At 42.1% G+C, this 22,157-nt stretch overlaps 1 protein-coding gene across 1 annotated transcript in view; it reads right to left on the reverse strand.

Annotated features, from left to right (window-relative positions):
* The window catches only part of TRPC3 (transient receptor potential cation channel subfamily C member 3), a 62,902-nt gene extending 48,208 nt beyond the window's left edge, over window positions 1-14,694 (reverse strand). Inside the window, exons 1-2 of the mRNA XM_074950818.1 lie at window positions 14,165-14,694; window positions 389-1,160 (exon numbers count right to left, since the gene is read on the reverse strand). Coding sequence (XP_074806919.1) covers window positions 389-1,160; window positions 14,165-14,391 — 999 coding nt within the window. The 5' untranslated portion in view covers window positions 14,392-14,694. The remainder of the gene's footprint in view (window positions 1-388; window positions 1,161-14,164) is intronic.
* Window positions 14,695-22,157: the final 7,463 nt, after the last annotated feature.

The raw sequence follows: 22,157 nt of genomic DNA on the forward strand, positions 1-22,157 counted from the left end.
ATTATTGTGGAAAAGAAAAGTGTAATTTTGCTGCTTGATGCCCAGACTATATTACCCCTACAGAGCACGCTTCAGCAAAAACAGCTATTATTTGTTACAGTGAATAAAATTGTTTCCCATCCATTGTAGGATTAGTAATGCTCACACTGGCACTTCTTCTGTAGCTCTTGACACATATTAAGTGTAAAAGCAATTTTGTTTCAAGCAAAATTGCTTTTTAATGGTTTACTCAATGAGCATTCAAAATATCGAGAACCAAAAGGAAGAATATAAATAAAACAACTGTAACTCAAAAGGTAAAATACAGGAAATAATGTCAAGCATCTGATGAAGTTACAAGTAAAGTCAACATTAAAAAAAAAAAAGGCAAACGAAAAAGAACCCTTACCTTGAATTCTTTTTCAATGTTGGCCAACTTGGCAAGCTCATTACTGAGTTCTAGAGCTGTGAGAACTGGGTCTTCACTAGAAAGGGACAGGTAAGCAGGACTAGCCAGGCCTTTGTAGGCATTTATCCTCGACCTGGAGTGACTAAAAGAATCGTGCTTTTGCTTTTCAGTGCAGTCATTGCATTTGCAGAAATAGTCGTGAGGTCTTTCTATCCTCGCTCCTTTCATTAACAACATGTGCACAACCTCGTATTTTTGGCAATGGGCAGCTAAAATGATGGGGGTGATATCTGGAGAAAAGCGGGTGCCATCTTCGTCATAGGAATAAAAATCATCATCCTCGAGCTCCTGCTCGCAGGGGCTCAGAGTCAGTCGCTTATTTGCTGCAAAACCGGGATGATTCAAAATTGCTTCCACTATCCGGATGTACCCCTTGCTGATTGCGAGCAGCAGTGCATCTCCAATTCGCGCCAAGTTCTCCTTCTTCAACAGAAGTTCTGTCACTTCCAAATGCTCATTCCCTACAGCCAGCTGCAAGGCGTTTTGGCCCATATAATCAACACAGTTGACATTTAGAGTTTTTGACTCCTCCAGCATTTTGCGCACCACGGGAATGTTCCCATACTCTGCTGCATCCAGAAAACGCTCTTCTTCAGCAGTGAGGCTTGTGCCCCTGTTGTTGAACATGAATGCTGGGCCTCTAATAGCTTGCCTTCTTCCCTTTTCCCTCATCATAGTCATACGTCTCAGAGATGGGCTTCCTTCAATGGACCTAATAAGCAGAAAAGATAAAATAATTGTAGACTATTATAGCAGTCATTTCCTTCCCCAGCTGTAAACACTGATGACTTTCTCCTTTATCTTGTGTCATTTGCCCAGCTGTCTGCCTGCGTCTCCCTCTGTCCTGGCCCTTCACCCTTTACCCTTGCACAGAAAAGACTTCTTGGTAGAGGAGGGGTCACAGACCCCTATATTGTCTCTTGCTCACAACTGAAAGGTTTTCACAGACTCATTTCCTGTAGGCCCATTTCTCCTCAAGGACCATGGTAAAATATTTTTATGTGCAACAACATTTCCTTTCAAAAATATCTTCCAAGCACATTCAATAGGTAAACATAGGAAACATCAAGTCCTGTATCCTCCCCACAATAGTGGCACAGACCTGATAGTTTAGATGAAGGCAAAATACAAACAAACCATATGGTACCTTGCACTACATGCAATGCTGTAAGTGGGGAAAACTTTCCTTCCTGACTCTAGGTGGTGATCCTCTGCACAAAGACTGGACAACACCAATTACACATTTTTTAGCATGCACCACTACCAGTGTTTGGCCAACTTTTAAAAACTATACTCAGCCCTTACTAACTTCAATCTGAGTTCTGCCTGAGGAAAGACTATGTAAAAAGAGAGTGAGGACTTTATTATTTGGCCCATTGTTGCTGGTCACAAGGTTATCTCCACTGATGCCATTTGACTGTATGACAGCTATTAATGAAGTAGATATCTATTAACAGAAAATAACTTCCCCCACTGTAAGCCACGCTTTTATTTTAGGTGTGGCTGGCAGCACCATCTGCTATTAAGGTATTAGTGCTTCCCATTGTAAGACCTTGTTTTTCAGTTGTTTATAATTCTGCCAAACTTTAACCATTTGGGCTTAAATTTTCCATGCTGGGTGTCTGCCTCAAGCTGAATTATTGTGGGAAGTTTAAGAAAATGGTTCAGCTATTTCTAGACATAAGATTAGGGGGAAATACAGTGTTTTGCCCATGTTAATGAATTGGTTGTAAGAATTATTTTTAGAAGCTGCTGTAGGAGTCTCCATGCCTTGGAGCAGGCACTTGAAATTTGTAAAGGGGTGGCCTTAGTGTCAGGGATGTGCCTTTTGCTTTTCCTGTGAAAAGTCACCCACATTTAGCTAAGTTATGAGTAGCCTTGTCAGAATTCAATTTTTAATTTATAATTTCAACAGATCATATCAATGTTTATTTGAAGCATTTTTTATTTTTATCAATTTAAATTTTCACAGTCCTGGGAAATTATGTGTATGTGGGGGGTCAAACCATAATTATTTAATGACAGTTGACTCTGAGATTCAAAAAGTTAAAGCTTTATAACTGTTAAAACACAAATTGTCAAAATACACAAAGTAAATATCCTTAAATCAAATGTTAAAAAATTCTTAAGCCACATTTTCCTTAATTTGCTTATCTGTAATTTTTGATGATTGCCTATGGAAGTGTTTTTTCCATCATTTTGTGCGTGTACAGCGAAAGTGACATTTACTGATAAAAATGTAACTGTGCCAAACCTAGATATAAGCTTTTAAAAAATAGCTCACACAAGCTCAGTAGAGACATGTTAGCAGCTAAATTCTTGCTAGTCAGTTTAATTCTCTTAAGATCCTATCTGTACTGAGCAGGCTCAGGCCCAGAGATGCAGGGGCTGAGTGGGACTTTCCCTGAAATTTCTGTTCTTGGCTGCTGCAAATCCAAATGGGGTTGGGCATAGGAACTGAGAGCACAGAGACTGTCTTTCCTGTGCTCAGTGCTCTCTCTCTTCATGCCCAGGCAGCCTCGAGGACGAAGCTGCCTGACTCAAATGCCTATGGGACAAGAGCTGGACCTGCAGGGCTGGAGGGAGTAGATTGGGACAAGAAGCCTGGGACTGGGAGCTGCTATGGGGGAGAGGCAGAGAAACTGGGCTGAGCAAAGAGACCCAGTCTGGGAACCATTGTGGGGAGCATGACGATGACTGGAAGCCAGTGCAGAGGAAGACAGATTGGGGAAAAACTGGGACTGGCTGGGCAAGGAGACAGGGATGAGGAGCCTGGTGGGCAGGAAGTAGACTGAGATTAGATGAGTAACCAGGCTGGGTGTGGAGATGGGAACAAGCTGGCAAGGAGAGGAGTGGCAAGGCAAGAAGTCAGACTGGATGAGAAACCTGGCGGAAGAGGACTGGAACTAGGATTGGCTGGGCAAGGAGCTTGGAGCATATTCTTGGAGGAGGAGTCCAGGTAGGGAGAGTGGGAGCCAGAAATGGGTGAAAGGTGGGAAAGATGGCATTATCTTTAATTATATTATCATATACTATTTTCCCCCAAGACCTCTGGTTTGTTCAGTGCACAGAATGGACAACCTCCAAGGATCAATGAGGTCTGTGTAGTGAGGGAAGCTGGTTTTTTTTTTGTTTTTTTTTTTTGCAGAAATTGGAAGGTGACTGAGTCAGGGGATGACTGGAAGCAAATGGGTGGGGGGTCTCGTGGTTAAGGTAGTTGAATGCTGCCTGGAGAACTGGATTCTATCCCTGCCTCTGCCACTGAGTTCCTATCTGATGCTGGGCAAGACACTTAATGCCAAATTTTTCACAAGTGGTCACTAGCTGTACGTTCTTTTTCTGGTGCCTGACTTGAAACCATGAAGTCTGATGTACAGAATGCTAAATATGAAGAATGCTTTGAACAGTTAAAGTGCAAGATATACTAAATACAGTGAAAAGTCATATTCAAGGTGGCTCAGTTTGGGCACCTAAACTTAGTGGATATTTTTGACCTTAATCTCCTTCTGCTGCTGTTCCCCACCTTTAAAATGGGGACAATATCCCCTCACTGCCCAAGGGTGCTGTGAAAATAAAGTAATTAATGTTTGTGAAACACCTGCATACTATAGTGATAAGTGCCATAGAAAAGCCCATGAGGAAATTAATTCCATCTTCAGAGCAGAATAGTGTATAGTAAATAAAGCCTTGGGCCATATATTGAACAACAAGTAGTAAATAAAACATTAAATAGCTGTTTATTAAGTACAGTCCATTTTATGCACCGAATGAGTCAGGAGTCCTATGGAAAAAAATAGTATGTGATGATGTAATTAAAGACTGCATCACCATGCACATGGGGCTGAATTAAGGTTAAACAGACAACCTTAATTTGGGCATTTCCTAACATCTGAGTGCTTGACAATGCAACCTTCTTAATAGTGTTCTCTGCTGACTGGATGGTACAAAGAACTCACATTGACTTCAGTGGGAATTCACTACAAGATGCAGTCATTTTGGACCCAAAGATTTTTATTCTGCATAAACAATTCCATTCATGATGTAGGAGGGATGCTACTGTTGCAGCTGTCTGCATCAGCCCATAATATATTGAGCATAACAAACTCTTTATAACTTTGTGAAAGCTACAAGCATCCTGAAAGCACACTAGTACAGCCCTTGGATATTTTAGCTAACACAAATGTGCTGTTTCATTGCAATCTGGATGGTGATATTACAATATTAATTACCAATGGCAGGCCTCTCCAATGATAAAATAATTTTATCTTATTTAAATGTTCAAGCATGATCAGTATTATATAGCAGCAGTGACTTGTGTGGCACTACCATGTAGTCTATGCAAAAAGAGATATCTAGTTTTTGAAACATGTCAAACGACTATGCCAAAGAACACACATCCATTATCCTTTGCTCCTGAACCTCTATACTTTGTCTACAAAAAAGAAAAGCTGCATTACAAAGAGGATTTGTGACTTTGTGCTAAGCTCAGAACTGATTTAGGCATATTTTACATGTGAAAGCATTTTGAGAGAGGTTTGACTGTGGAGTATAGGTGATGAACAGTCAGTATGATATCACCCTCTTGCCCTTAAATCACAAATAAAAATTAGAATATAGTAACTATAAAAAGGCTATTTAAACAAGATCATAACAAATATTTGACATGCTGCTTGGTTTCTACCCATCTTTCCATTCCAAAGATGTAATGGTACCTATGGGGAGGATCACTCGCATATATTGTAATATTTTTATTATAATTTTATTAAACAGCAAATAAAGACAGAATAAATTATCTTATGATTAATCCTTAATCTAAAGAGGTTCTAAGAATTTGCTTTGCAACCCATCTATCTTTTATGAAATAAGTGTTTAACATACTATTCATTTCTCAGATATTCAGTACAATTTTTTCAATACATTTTTATTTCCCATTCTATAAATCATTCTTTCAGAACCCACTGCTAGAGTAAAGAGACTCACTTGGTTTCTTTGGAGGAGATACATCCTCCAAAGGCACAATGTGGAGTATGTTTTGCCAGTAAGAAAGATGTACTCAGCAATGTATTTTATGACAAAACGATATGACGTGCATGAGATGTCTTTTCAAAATACATAAAATGAAAGTTGCTGGTATTTTACTAACTAAAGCATTGACAGACCTTCCGAAAAAAACCAAGAGCTAGCGATTTTGTTTGGTACCACATTGCCAGAATATATAGCTAAATGGCTAGATCCAGGCAACTCTCTCATCAAATTTAGAGACCTTCCTGAAGTCAGTTGAAATTGTCAAAGTAAGAAGTGGAGGATCAGATAGTCTGCTATTTCCTTTTCTAATCTCCACTTCTCAAATTTAATGATCACTTTTTAAAAGGAATCCCAAGGAATTTATGAAATATTTTGAATAATTGAAGTTTTAGCTTTGCATTTTTGATTGCACTATAATTATCCTACATTTAGTACTGGCAATCCAAAGCATTCAAAAATCAAGTTAGCCCTTCCCAAAATCGTGAGACTGACTTTAAAAAAGTCACAAGATTTAATATAGTTTTGGTTCTTTTTATTTGCCTTTAGGGTTCATATGTTCAAGCTTTTCTTTGTAACCATGAAGGATAAAAACAATTACAAAAATAAACTGAGATTCTCCTGACTCCAATGCATTCTTAGACAGATGTAATGTTAGTTTATAAGTAAATTCTACTCCCAATGCATGTCCTGAATAACCTAGCTGTTCAGGGGGAGATTCAGAATCAGGAAGGTGAAGGCACAGTCCTACTCCCACCTGCAAACCAAGGACAGTAGCTGAGCTGCTCTTCAGATCCTGGTGCCGGGTAGCAACAAGTATGCACCCAAGGTTCCAGGAAGGCTTGTACAGCCTGTGCCCAGGTCCTTGCCACTGAAGCTTCACTGCTATTTTTAGTTGTGCTAGCTAGATTAAAGGTAGCTCGGATATGCCTACCCAAGCTCCAATCGCGCCTCCAACTGCAGTTTAGGCAAACCCTAGATGTACAGCTTTTTGTTTCAAGGAACTTAAAAGCTTCACTAGCAAACAGGATGAACAAGTGTAACCTAGGGCAGAATTTGACTCAGAGCATCCCCTAATCCTGAAGTATTTGGCTAACAGGATACAATATCTGCTTATGGCATAGATAAAGCAAGCATGTTCCTGGTGTCCTAAATTACAAATTGTAGCTTCTTAACTATGTTACTATTAGTAGTCATTTGCTAGCATGGGTCCAATCCTGAACTTTAGTTAGGCAAAACTTCCAATGACTTTAACAACAGTTTAAATGTGTGAGGACTACAAAATCAGACCCTAAATTATTAACAGTTAGCCTAACCATGACTATTATTACTCATGCAAGCTCCTGTTTTACAATACCCATCTCACTAATATATTCTTAGCTTCTCAGAGCCAGGCTGTGGTCCTAACACTATTTGCAGAGGGGAGAGTACATCTCCAGTTTCATAGTATAATCCATGGTTATGTTTTTCTAGAACAACATCAAATAGAGACAGTACATCTCCTTTTTCCCTTTTGCGCCACCCACTCCCACTGTAGTATGGGCATGCTTTAGAGCGACCGAGAAAACACTCAATGAACTCACTTAATCCTAATGAAATACAGCAGGAACTTTCAGAAGCAATAATGATATGTTTCTGGTAAATCTGTGATTCATTTACATACAATGAAGTTTCAGAAAATAAGCAAATAAAAACTATCCTACTTCATAAACATATTTTTGTCCACAAAATTCATCATCTTTGATACACATAATAAGTAAAAAAGAGACATTAAATCCCTCTTTTCTCTAGAAAAAGATGCTTAAGAAGTCTCTGTCTCATGATTTGCATGCATAACACTATCACATTATGACAGGTTTCAGAGTAACAGCCGTGTTAGTCTGTATTCGCAAAAAGAAAAGGAGTACTTGTGGCACCTTAGAGACTAACCAATTTATTTGAGCATAAGCTTTCGTGAGCTAAGTACTTGTGGCACCTTAGAGACTAACCAATTTATTTGAGCATAAGCTTTCGTGAGCTACAGCTCAATTCATCGGAAAACTGTATGCATCCGATGAAGTGAGCTGTAGCTCACGAAAGCTTATGCTCAAATAAATTGGTTAGTCTCTAAGGTGCCACAAGTACTCCTTTTCTTTTTACTATCACATTAGAGGGCGCTACTTTGTTGCCTGAACACTCAAGTCTGCTCCTGAAGCTAAATTTTCCCCTTAGATGGACATATTGTTACTGCTATGCACTAAGCTAGAAACATTATACTTAGCAGTGACAACCTGGGAATTTGGCTGTTGGTTCCTCTACTTTTCAAATGTAAATATGATAAGCTGCTGCCCTCCGCCACACCAACCATATCTTTTAATCTTCAAACCTGCCCAAGTGTGACTGACAATTGAAGTGTGTGACAAATAACTGAAACGTGGGACACCTGTGTTTTACTGCTCATTGTGTCATCACTGACAGATAATGTTTAACTATAAAACTTGTTTCTGAGTTAGTTTACACAGTGAAAACACAAAATTAACCAGTTATAAAAAAGAAAACTGGAGAAACAGAAATTGCGTTTGCAGCCATAAGGATCCCTCATAGAGGTTGAGAGCAGGGACTTTAAATCCCCAGTACCAACTTCTGTAATTTGAGATTTAAAAAACAGCTGCTGTCTTCTTTGGACCAGCCAGTAAGGGGAGAAGTGAAAAGTATACAGTAGAACCTCAGAGTTATGAACACCAGAGTTATGAACTGACCAGTCAACCACACGCCTCATTTGGAACCAGAAGTATGCAATCAGGCAGCAGCAGAGACAAAAAAATTTTAAAAAAGTCGAATACAGTACAATACTGTGTTAAATGTAAACTACTAAAAAATAAAGGGAAAGCAGCATTTTTCTTCTGCATAGTAAAGTTTCAAAGATGTATTAAGTCAGTGTTCAGGTGTACATTTTTGAAAGAACAACCATAACGTTTCATTCAGAGTTATGAACATTCAGAGTTACAAACAACCTCCATTCCTGAGGTGTTTGTAACTCTGAAGTTCTACTGTACCTTGCTAGTGGTTTACACAGCTATTTGCAAGACAGCAGTAGAATGCTGGGGGATCATGATTGTATATGTGTGCCTGAGAAGGGAATGTGGTCTACCAGTTACAGTCAGAATAGCTAAGTACATCAGTAAATCAATCTAAAAGCAGCATAGACGAGGCTTGAATCTGCTGTATAAAAGGCCTAGGTTCTATTCCCAGTTCTGTCAAAAGTAACCCTCTGCAACCTCTCAGTTAACATTTTTACAGTGGAGGGAATGATACTGCTTTGCTTTTAGGACAGCAGTGCTGAGGCCTTGCCCAACAGTAAATGTTTTGAAGTGCACAGAAATATAAATACCTGTCAGTAGAAGAGATGAACTTAAACTCACAGCCTCTTGACTCAGTGCATAGTCCCCTAAACCCAAATGTATAACATGAGGGTTTCTCTCTCTCTCTCTCTCATCTGTGAAATATCACCTGGCTTCCTGGAACAGAGAGGCTCACACACTTGAAATGCACTCTCTTCTGGCTCTGTCAATCTGTTTCTTCACTTCAGCAGGTGGGTATTGTAGTTGTAAGAACGCTTGATAGAGATCTTGTAGGTGTTTGTCTCTGTTGGAGGGATTGGAGCAAATGCAGTTGTAACGTAGAGCTTGGCTGTAGAAAATGGATCATGTGGTGTGGTCTGGATGAAAGCTGGAGGCATGTAGGTAGGCATAGCGGTCAGTAGGTTTCCAGTAGAGGGTGGTGTTTATGTGACCATCGCTTATTAGCACCGTAGTGTCCAGGAAGTGGATCTCTTATGTGGACTGGTCCAGGCTGAGGTTGATGGTGGGATGGAAATTGTTGAAATCCTGGTGGAATTCCTCAAGGGCTTCTTTTCCATGCGTCCAGATGATGAAGATGTCATCAATGTAGCGCAAGTAGAGTAGGGGCATTAGGGGACGAGAGCTGAGGAAGCGTTGTTCTAAGTCAGCCATAAAAATGTTGGCATACTGTGGGGCCATGTGGGTACCCATAGCAGTGCCGCTGACTTGAAGGTATATATTGTCCCCAAATGTGAAATAGTTGTGGGTGAGGACAAAGTCACAAAAGTCAGCCACCAGGTTTGCCATGACATTATCAGGGATACTGTTCCTGACGGCTTGTAGGCCATCTTTGTGTGGAATGACAGAGCCAGAAGAGTACCCAGAAGTTACCTACTACAGGACAGGCCCAACAAAGAAAATAACAGAACGCCACTAGCCATCACCTTCAGCCCCCAACTAAAACCTCTCCAACTCATCATCAAGGATCTACAACCTATCCTGAAGGACGACCCATCACACTCACAGATCCTGGGAGACAGGCCAGTCCTTGCTTACAGAGAGCCCCCCAACCTGAAGCAAATACTCACCAGCAACCACATACCACACAACAGAACCACTAACTCAGGAACCTATCCTTGCAACAAAGTCCGTTACAGACTAACACGGCTGCTACTCTGAAACCAGCCTATACAGAGAAGCAACATGGTAATGGATGGCAGAGGAGAACATTAAACTCTCTTGCACTCCTCCCCTGATATGAGCTGTGATTGTCAAAGGAGCCTCAGGGAATTAGGTGCACAACTACCATTGCATTTCAGTGGGAGATAGGTGCCTAATCCCCTTAAGGTTTCTTTGAAAAATGGAAGCCACAACTCATAGTATTTTTGCCTGTGTGTTCCTTGTACAAGACCATTAGTACCTTGTGAAATCAAGATCATAATCCAAATGTTACTCTAGTGCAAATCTGGGAAAAAATACCTTTCCAATGACACATGGCACAGCCTTAGTCTAGAAAGGGTGTGTGCCCAAATATTCAGAATGCCTAAGTGTCTGACCAGTAGCTAACCTGTTTTTCACCATTAAATTACTTAATGATCAAGGATCACAGTAACAATAGGTTTCAGAGTAGCAGCCGTGTTAGTCTGTATCCATAAAAAGAAAAGGAGCACTTGTGGCACCTTAGAGACTAACAAATTTATTAGAGCATAAGCTTTTGTGAGCTACAGCTCACTTCATCGGATGCATTCAGTGGAAAATATAGTGGGAAGATTTTATATACACAGAGAACATGAAACAGTGGGTGTTACCATACACACTGTAACAAGAGTGATCAGGAAAGGTGAACTATTACCAGCAGGAGAGTGGGGGGCGGGGAGGGGGCGGGAACCCTTTGTAGTGATAATCAAGGTGGGCCATTTCCAGCACTTTACAAGAACAGTAGGAGGGGAAATAAACAAGGGGAAATAGTTTTACTTTGTATAATGACCCATCCACTCCCAGTCTTTATTCAAGCCTAAGTTAATTGTTCCAGTTTGCAAATCAATTCCAATTCAGCAGTCTCTTGTTGGAGTCTGTTTTTGAAGTTTTTTTGTTGAAGAATTGCCACTTTTAGGTCTGTAATCGAGTGACCAAAGAGATTGAAGTGTTCTCCAACTGGTTTTTGAATGTTATAATTCTTGACGTCTGATTTGTGTCCATTTATTCTTTTACGTAGAGACCGTCCAGTTTGGCCAATGTACATGGCAGAGGGGCATTGCTGGCACATGATGGCATATATCACATTGGTAGATGTGCAGGTGAACGAGCCTCTGATAGTGTGGCTGATGTGATTAGGCCCTATGATGGTGTCCCCTGAATAGATATGTGGACACAGTAAGAATATAATCCCATCCTTCTTTTACAATGTTTTATCAATACTTGTCTCTGTCATTTTGTCTTGTTTACAAAACTATGATGAATACAACCAGAACCCTGGATATATGAATGTATAGTATACATCATGTAGCAGCCCAGCACTTGTTAGTACATAACTTGGATAGATAACTGGACTGGGAATCAAGAAACCAGGGTTTTATTCCCGCTGCTGCCACTCACTTGTTGTATAACCTTGGGCAAGTCACTTTAGTCCTCTTTGCCTGTTTCCCCTTCCATCCTTTATCTGTCAGGTTGACTAAGATGGTAAACTCTGCAAGCAGGGGACTGTCTCTTATTCTATGTTTGTACAGCTACAGCGCCTACCAGGACACCTTATCTCAGTTAATCAGTATACTTATTCACATTGATGTCATTAATATGTGCTACAATTTTTTAGCATTTAAAATCCTATTTAAAACAGCATTCCAGAGGAAACGACCTGACTATCTAGCAGGAACCCTCTGTAACATGTTATGTTAGTTTGGAATCAGACTGCAGGGTTGGGCATTCAGTAGAGATAACAGAGGTTACATATCCTTTCCCCTCTATGCCCTGTTGCTTCAGCATGTCCTATTACGTTGATTGGGGAGTACTAGTATCAGCCCAGTGGACAGTCACTTCCAACTATTATAGCAGAAAGTGCTAGGACAGGAATGCAAGAGCTGTATTCTGATAAGTAATTCCAACAGGTGGAGCTCATCCCAGATACAAAAGCTTTGAGCTGAGTAAACTGGACTCAGGTATTAGTCCATGTTGGTGTAATATTCATTTCTTAAGGAAGGGAGTTTGTCAGTGGTTCTGTGACACCATTTATACTATCAGTGAAGAGATCTAGAAATTTAAGTCTCTTGATGTCTGGGCCACTGGATACAAAGCATAATACAGTGTAAAACTCCTACCCAGGGATGGTAGAATCTACATATATTTGTGATTATCACATTCTAAGTGTTACTCTAATTGTTGTATTTTAAAGTCTTCCCCGGTGTGATTTTAATTAAGCACTCTTACAAACAGAACAAATTCTGTAATAATATATAACTCAAAAAAGTGTTAATTTGCTTAATTAGTAATGAAAACATTTAATTAAGAATTAATTTGACCTGAAATTGTAAGATATTGAGGTAATCCTTGGAGACCAAAATATTGAAATGTCAACCAAAACTATAACATATTAAAGGACTGAACAATTCCTAGGCACACACACAAAAACTGGGCAAGCCAGTCCCTTCCTAGTCCTCTTTCTCTAGTTAGACAGTTTATTGATTTTGTAAAACAGATAAAAAATTTAACATCTTTATAAAAGTAAATGTACTTCTGTTGCAGGTAAGTCCTCTTAACTATTAACCATCATGATGTTTTCAGAAGGTGTCAAAACTTGAAATAAACTTACAAGATGCAGTTCAAAAGTTTGTCCCTCTGCACATTTCTTTCAGTTTTCTATTTTTGGGGTATGATTCTATTAGTGTAGATTTTGAACATATTTTTCACCATATGAGAATGTTAAGATACTTTTGTACCTGTGTGAGGTAATAGGTTTTTTTTTTCTGCTGGGACAAGAGAACTTCATTAACTCCCAAAACTTTGACTAAGCCAGCAATTGGATTTTCTCAGAAAACTATTTTACTTGGCACAAAACATCATATAGCTGTGTTATATAATTGCTGTGAATGTAAATTAAGTTTAGTCAGGAGGATATTAAAACATCCTCTCTTAGGAAATGTCTTGGATTTTGAGTAACCTTACTAATAAGTTTGGTAAAACATTTCCATCCTGGCTTTTGCAGCAGGGATCTATACTGTGTCACATATAACACAAATTTAATTTTAAAAGTTTTGTGTGAATAACAGTCCATTTGAAAGAATAAAGATTGCCCGAGAAAACCTGCTCTTGGTAGGATATATAAACAAACTGATAAACCATCACATTTCTCTCCTGTTTGCATTCAACAAAATCCTTTGCAATATTTCATCTGCATCTGCTGGGTCTAGCTCTAAGAGGTAAACGCTGGTAAAGGATAGGCAGGATAGGAGCTCTAATACTGTCTGTCCGGGTCACTTTGCTGGAGTGCGCAGGAGAGCCACCAGGGGGCACTGCTGACCCTCGGTCTGTGAGCTCCTTCCTTGGGCCTCCTGCCTACCGTGAGAATCTTGGGGGTGTGGGGAGGGTCTCCTTCCTTCTGCATGAGAAACAAACTGAAAGGTTGTGTTACAAAACCAGGCCACCCCACCAGCCTAAAGAAGGGAGAAAGCCTCTATCTACTGTATCTACATCCAGGCTGTCCCCTTTCCTCTGGGTTTTTCCGCCTTCTTCTTCTGTCTTGCTTCAAATCCAGATGTAACTCCGGAACTAAATGGAAGTCTATTTTTCCTCCAACTCAAAGAGACACATTCTAGCATTACATTTAATTCCCCAGGAACAGCAAATCTCACTGACCCCTCTCCAAGTGGTCCAGGCACCTGCTCTGCCTGGTAATTTTACTGACGCAGCATCCTTCCCTTTCCCAGTCCCTTGCCTCGAGTAATAAAGCAAACTCTGGGGAGGGATCTGTAACCCCGGCATCATCACGGCTTTATTGAAAGCACCCACCCCAAGGCTAGTTACATCCTCCCCGGCCGCTCTGCCTGACTCAGCCCCAGCACTGACTTGTCGCTGAATCTGTATTTCTAAAGGGAGATCATCGCCTCAGCGTCTCCTCCGAGTGGCACCAAGGGAACTGGCCCGTTCACCTGATGCCACTGGAGAGACCCAGGCAGGCGGGTGCCGGAGCGGGATGTGTGTGTGTGTGGGGGGGTGCCCGGTTTGGCGGGACTGCCCCAGCCCCAGTGGCTCGTTCGCCTGCCTCGCAGCCGGCGGGGCGCGTTGGCGTGACACGCTCTAACTTTGTGGCAGTACGATCGGCGCCGCCGCGGCACCAGCAGGAAGGGGGCCACCCCCCCGGCAGCCAGCGCCGGGTACTTACATGGTGCGGACCAGTGGAAGGGGCGGGTAGTAGCCGTAGGGTTCCCGCTGGGTTTTCACTGCTCGCTGCTGCTGCTGCTGAGAGGGCTCCAGCCCCCCATTGACGCCTCTCCAGCCCCGCCGCCGGCGCTGCTGCTCCTCTTCCTCTCCCCCGTCCTCCTCCTCCTGCTGCTGCTGGGGGAAGGTCACTCTCCCCTGCTCCTTACCTCGCCTGCCCTTGCTGGACATGCTCAGGTTCTTCTCAGGATGCGGCTGCTGCTGCTGCTGCCGGCCAGCCCCGGCTAGCAGCCTGTACCGGGGAAGCGAAGGGGAGGAAAGCCCTGCCCAGCAAGGGACAGAGCAGCTGGAAGGGACAAAACCCTCACCAGAAAAGAATATCCCTTCCCGTCCCTTCTCCTTCCAGGCTGCTGCTGCTGCTTGTCAGGAAGGAAAGACAATGTGCAGCCTGATAGGGAGAGCTGGGGAGTAGGTCTGAGTGAGGAGCTGCTGAGGAGAAAGGACTCCAGGTCTGCCCCTCTCCTCTCCCTTTTCATCATCACTTTGCTAGGACAGACAGCATCATCACTCCGAGAGAGAATCGATCATCTCCCAAAGCAGGCAGTGAGGAGAGGAGGGGACTCCACTCCGACCTGCACATGAGCAGGGGAAATGACAGCTTCCCTCTCCCGCCCCAAATCAGTGCATGTCTCAGAACAAAGCTGGGGAATTTAAGAACAATTCCTACTGAAGGAAGGACAGGCAAGGCAACTTTGCTACGGGGCAGTTATAAGGATCCCCAGACACAAATGAAGCCCCAGACACAAAGCTAAGCAGCCTTTATGTGCATTTTATCGATGTAAATCGTTTTTCTCCCAGGCATAACTTCTGAGTAGGTTTATATGTACAATAATATTAACATGGACATGGTGCTTTCAAGAATATTCAAAAAGACACAAATTGTATATTATATATGCATAGCAGGATGAAGCAGTGCATGGCCCCAAACTGTCATTTCCACAAAAACGTCCAAGAAACAAATTAAAAAGCCATCAATTGCCTGACACAATCACATAAGTCTCATAACACATTACATTTCTGAGCAGTCTTCCCCCTTCCCTCCCTCCCCAACCCAGGAAAATGGTTTAAATAAGGTTCCCTACACGTGAACATAAGAAGAGTTCAACATTTTCACTGGCTTGCCTATGACAAAAATACAATGACAATCTAGCTTTCCAAATTATTTTTAAGTGACAAGTATAAAGCTAAAAACAATGTGAGTGTTAAGACACTTATTATGCCTCTTACTTGTAACTGAAGCTAATTATACCCATTTGTATAGAGCTCAATCACAAAGATTCTTGTTGTAAAAAGGAGAATACAAAGTTACTTCTTCTTTTGTTCCTATGAGAGTTTCAGGTAATTATATTATGAGTCAAATTATGCCCTCATAACTGGGCAACCCCATTAGAGTCAGTGGGGTTGGACTGAGGGAGAATTTAACTTCATCTGTTTTCATAAGGAGTCTGTACAGCAATCAATTTGTTAGTTTATTCATTACTGTATAGCTATTCTCCCTCTATCTCCACATTGCAGACTGCAACCAGGTTTTTTTCTTGCTTTGAACTTAAAGGCTTAATGTAGCAGCCACTATGCATTGGAGTTGAGAAAGACTGAAGTCCAGATCCTACTGCCACTGAAGCTAATGGGAGTTTCAGTATCTATTTCAATGGGAGCAGAATCCATCCCCAAACACCACTCTCTCCTTAGACAGAGATATAACTATTGAGCAACACAAGGTATTGCTGGGACTGAGTGTGTGAGTCTCCTCAGCAAGCCTCAAGAAAAGGTTTGTAATATCTTACTTCTTTCTTTTCTGCTGCACATCTAGTTTTCAAAATGAGCTGAGATTTTGCATTGCTTATTTTCACCACTCATAAGTTTGTATTGTTGCATGTGTAGAAAGAATCCTGAAGAGATGCATAACCTCATTCTAGTTCTGCTAACACTTTGGCATTTGGAAAATGAATCCATTTGTCTTTGTCAGTTTAATCCATTAAAAAAAAAATCAGTGGGCCATTATCTGCCCATTTACACCATGTCTAACCCGCTTTGTCTTCAATAGGATTACATAGGTTGTAGGGCAGAATTGGCCCAGTTTTAGGTATTTATAAGCACTCATCACCATACTAAGTGCTTACCACAGCAATTTAGAATCACATAGGATTATCTGTACAAGACGGACATCAGGATGTTAAACCTAATTCTTCTACACTGTATTAGCACCCAGTCAGCCAATGCATTCTGCTAGCACTGACTCCGACAGAATCTCATTGACCTAAAACAATAATACTTATTTTGCACTCCTTACTCAGGAAAGGCTCCGGTTCTAGTCAGTGGAAGTTTTGTCTGAATAAGGGATACAGGATTAGGCCTTATGCCTCTCCTATAGAATTTCCTATGGGAAAAAAAGTGAGCACATGGGTTTACAAAAATTGCTTCTCAAGAATATGGGTAATATAAGGACTCTAAGTATCAAATTTATGCTTACAAAAGGACTAATGAAGTTATTTTTACTTTAAGAAATCAAGTCACTTGAAGTCACTTTTAGATGCTTTAATTGTGTCTTCTCACTAACTTTAATCGGATCCTTTAGGGGTACAGGAGTCTATGCTAGTGAACCCATTCTAGAACCTGGCCCTTACTTATTTCACAGATTCCAAGGCCAGAAGGGACCACAGTGATCATCTACTCTGACCACCTGTAAAACATAGGCCACAAAACTTCCCCAAAATATTTCCTGGAGCATATATTTTAAAAAACATCTAATCTTGATTTTAAAAATGGTCAGTGATGTAGCACATAGGGATAGCTTGCCTTTATTATAGTCTGCATTTATTATATTCAGCAGTAATGCAAGGAACCTACAGGCCTGTATCATGTAAGACATTAGCTTCAGCATTTAGCATAAGGCTTGAAGCCTATGAACTTTGGAACAGATAAATGATCCAAAGGAAACAGAGGGTGTAGGGGGGAATTTTGTTCATAACGACACCAGACAACCACAGGAACATGAGCTAACATCAGCTTTGAACAGAACATCCACAGATGACTGGCAGCAAGAGTGCCATGGCAGTGAGTTGATGTATATGATAATAAGTTGAGATCATTAATAATCTCACCTATAAGAGAAGGGCACCTCAACATTAGTAGAATGAGGAAATACAAATAAGGAAGGGGGAGGAATCCCTACTGAATATGCATTAGATATAGTGGTATCAGGGTAACATATAAAAGTTTTATCTCAGCTGGGAGCAGTGAGAGAGAGAGAGAGAGAGAGAGAGAGAGATGTAGCCCTTGGGAAGTGCCAAAATGCTGGCCCATGGTGATGAGGAGGAAGGTGATGGTGATGAGGAACATAAGGAAGATAATGGCAAACATTTCAGGTTGTTCTGTAAGGGATGGTGAGAATATGGATGTTCAGATGTACATTTTGTATTACCGCTATCTCCTGTACTGAGTTGGAGTGTTGTGACTTTGCTAAATGTATTAATAAATTATTGTAAATATAGAAGAGTTCCTATAGTGTGAGTGTTGCAATTGTGCACATTGGGGTTCCCAACTACATAGCAATTTTAATAATACTGGGCCTGATCTTGGGACAAAAACCTATCAACCCTCAAAGTGGTTAACTGGGAATTTTTAAGAATCAATATAATTAAGACATACTCTATAGATCAGGCTACAGTCATGGACAATCTATCACAACCTTTTTAAAATTGTTCCAATGGTCACTGTCAAAAATTTACACCTCATTTACAGTCTGAATTTGTCTAGTTTCAACTTCTGGCTATTGGATATTGTTATACATTTCCCTACCAGATTGAAGAGCCCATTGTTAATTGTTTGTTCCGTGTGTAGATACTTGTTGACGAATCATGTCACCCCTTAACCTGCTCTTTGTTAAGCTAAATAGAGTGAATTCCTTGAGTCTATCACTATAAGGCATGTTTTCTAGTCCTTTAATCATGCTTGGTGACTCTTGTCTGAACCCTTTCCAATTTATCCATATCCTTCTTAAATTGTTGACACTAGAACTGGACACAGCATTCTGGCAGTGGTTGCACCAGTGCCAAATACAGAGGGAAAAAACCTCTACTCCAACTCAAGATTCCCCTTTTTATACATCCAAGGATGGCATTAGCCCTTTTTGGCCGCAGTATTGCACGGGGACCTCATGTTCAGCTGATTATCCACTGCACCCCTCCCATCTTTTTCAGAGTCACTGTTTCCCAGGATAGAGTCTCCCCCATCCTGTAAGTATGGCCTACAGTCTTTGTTTCTAAATGTATACATTTAGCTATATTAAAACTCACTATTTGCTTACACCCCATTTACCAAGTGATGCAGATCACTCTAAATCAATTACCTGGTCTTCTTCATTATTTACGAGTTCCCCAATTTTTGGGTCACCTGCAAACTTGATCAGTGATGATTTTATATTTTCTTCCAGGTCATTGATTGAAAAAAAAGTTATATACCATAGGGCCAAGAACCAATCCTTGAAGGACCCCACTGAAAACAAACCCACTCAATGAAAATTCCTGATTTACAATTACATTTTCAGACCTATCAGTTAGCCAGTGTTTAATACATATAATGTGCGCCACGTTATTTTATATCATTCTAGTCTTTTTTAAATCAAAATATCATGTGGTACCAAGACAAACACAGTAGAGAAGACTAAGTATATTACATCAAAATTATCATCTTTATCATCCAAACTTGAAATGTCATCAACAGAAGATAAATTAGTCTGACAGGATCTATTTCCCATAAACCCATGCTGATTACCACTAACAGGGACGGATTAACCTTTTGTGGGTCCAGTGCCAACATATTTGTGGGCCCCCATGGGGTGGGGGGTTGGTCCCCGGAGCAAGGCAGGGGCTGGGGCCAAAAGCACAGCAAGGCAGAGGAGGGGTCGGTTCCCAAGAGGGGCGGGGGCCAGGGGCAAGAGCACAGTGGGGCAGGGGGATGGAGTTGGTCCCCAAGCAAGGCTGGGGCCAGGGGAAAGCGGGGGGGGGGGGCGCAGATAGGAATTCCCCGGAACACTGCGGAGCAGGTACCTACCTCTCTGCACCAGAGTTGGGTTCTTGGGAGCCCGTTCTCTCTCTCTCTCTCTCTCTCTCTCTCCAGCTGAGCAGCAGCTCTTCTAGGCAGCAGCAGCAGCAGCTGCTTTTCCCACTCTCCTGGCAGGGAGGCTGATTTCAGTTACTCCTGTAACTGGACTTCTAGTGTCTGGTCAGCAGTGCTGACCGGACACTGCCAGGTCCACTTTTCACCTGGACTTGCTGGTCGAAAACCAAACAGCTGGCAATGGGGACACTGGAACGGGGCGGGAGGGCTAGGGGGCCATGGCCTCATCACTTTTAAAAGTGAGAGGGCTAGTAGTTGGTGTCTGCTACAGATCACCAAATCACATTAGGAAACAGGATGGCTGCCATCTTAGGTACTGATCTATAATGTTTAGGGAAAAAACTGTGTGATCACGGGGGACTTCAGTTTGAGTGACATATGCTAGAGATCTCATGCTGCCAGTACTAAACTATCCTTGGAATTTTTAAACATTATAAATGGCAATTTCCTAATTCAAAAAGTGCTGCAGCCACCATGGGGAAATTCTTGATTAGATCTTGTCCTAAAAGATAAAGAGAAACTGATCACAGAATTAAAAATTAATGGTAGCTTAGGTATAAGTGATCATGACTTGATCACCAATTGAGCCAAATCAGCTGGGAGAAAGAATTGAATTGGAAAAATGTGAATGATAATTGGGAATCCATATAAGAACATCTTACTGGATGCCCCAAAAGCCATAATTGAGGAAGAAGGCTCTGCTGGTTAAAAAACCAACCTGGTTTAGACAGGAAGTGAAGACAGCTATAGAACATAATATGTAACAAATGGAAGAAAGGGGAAGCTGATAGTGAGGAGTATAAATTGGAAGTTAGAAAATGTAGAAAGTGATAAGGGAAGCAATGTAACACAAGGAGAAATCTAAAACCAGCAGACTTAAGGAGAATAGGAAGGAGTTTTTAAAATATATTAGAATCAAAAATATTGTGTTCCTATAGCTTTAACCTGGTTCCTGTGAATCCACTGCCATGGGGGCCTTTGTTTGGCTCAGGGAAGGCTAATTGGGGTCATTGGGGCATGTGAGCCAGGTCCCCCCATTAAATCCTTAAGGAAGCTAACATGTGCCTTTAGATCCCTGTTTTTTCCCTGTAATTCCTGGGACCTACTCTGACTATTTTCCAATTTCTCTGCTGATATAGTAGCAGAGGCAGCAGGCGCCAAGGCTGTCTGAGCCTGAACCTTCCACAGGTCACGCTCCCTCCGAGCCTCCATTAAGTCCTCACAAAATGCCTCCAGTTCCCTGGTGTGCTCCGCTTTGGTGGCTTGCCATTGCCACAGAAGCCACGCTCCTGTGGCGGTTTGTCCCTCTTTATCAGGTTTGTACAACACTAAATACTTTTCATAATTATTCTCCAGGTCCGCGATTGTGTCCCCTCCCGAGATCACCCTGGAGCTCCAGGGATCTGTGCCTAAGTTCTGCAGCCATGCCAGAAAGGGAGAGGGACGACTGACTGGGCCCCACTCATTTTTCTGTCTTTTCCTTCTTACTCTTGTCCTTTCCAAACATTAGCATGGTGGCCTCTGTTTCTCCTCCAGCTGAGACTACCCGGGGGATGTCAACCCACGCCCTATGGTACTCGGGAAAACAAGGAGAAAACTGACACTATCTGGGACTACTAGTCTCCCCTTTTTCCCCTCCAGCCGAGACTGCCCAAGGGACATCGACCCAAGCATTGTGGAACTTGGGAAAACAAGGGGCGGCGGTGAGAATTCCCAATACTATCTGGGACTAGTAGGATACCCATGAACCCCAGAACCACCAAACCTGTTCGTCAGACACTGCTTCCTTTCAATTTAACCCTTTGTTTCCTGACCAATGCACCAATTAATGTTGCCCGTTCCCTGGAATCAGGCCAAGAAATAACCACAAACAAAGGTCGAATTGAAACAGTATTGAGGGTTGATTTATTGCTTGCTTCCTTTATATGGGCAATTATGCTTACACACACACATCCCATTTATACTGGTGACAGGCTGTGTGGTTTTGTAACAACATAACAGGAAACCTACACAGACATAGAAACCTACACAGACAGACTGCATTCGAAAGAGCAAAGCTGGGAGTAGATGGGGGAATGGGCTGCCCCTCCTCCCCAGGGCGCAGGAGCTGCTCCTGCCTGGCAGAGGCCAAGCCATGGATGGGGCCGCCTCTGGCTGCAGAAGAAAGCTAATGTTGTGCCAAATTTTAAAAAGGATAAATGGGATGTCCTGGGTAATTATAGTCCTGTCAGCCTGACATTGATCCTGGACAGGATAATGAGTGGGTCATATGGGACTTGATTAATAAAGAATTAAATGAGGGTAATGCAATTAATGGACAGTACTGGGTTTACAGTGGCACCAATGGTGCCAGGCCCACACTTGGAAGGGGCCCATTATGGTTGCCAGGCAGGAGTGCTGGAAGCTCCCTAGAAGTGGGGGAGCCACTGCCACAGACTGTGGCCCTGCCCCTTGCTCTGCCCATGCTCCACCCTGTGGCCCCACCCCACCCCATGGCCCTGCCTCTTCACCAGTGGCCCTGCTCCGGCTTGGCTTCTCCCCACCCCCTCTCAGCTTTTCCCCCTCAAGGCCACACCCACCATTCGCTCCTATAGCCCCTCCCTCCCCCACCACCACTCTCCCTTAAGGCATCTTGTGCTTTCTCTGTTAGGACATTGATCCACAGTTAGTGTCTTCACAGTTAGTGTCTTGGAAACAGGTAATGCCATTTTTGACAGAATGTGACTGCCGCACCCCCTCCTCTTTTGCTAATTCAGTCCTTCCTAAATAGATTATAACCATTGATTTTAACATTCCAATTATGTGAATCATCCCACCAG

The sequence above is a fragment of the Natator depressus genome, chromosome 4 (genome assembly GCF_965152275.1).
Source record: "Natator depressus isolate rNatDep1 chromosome 4, rNatDep2.hap1, whole genome shotgun sequence".
Classification (NCBI taxonomy): domain Eukaryota; kingdom Metazoa; phylum Chordata; order Testudines; family Cheloniidae; genus Natator; species Natator depressus.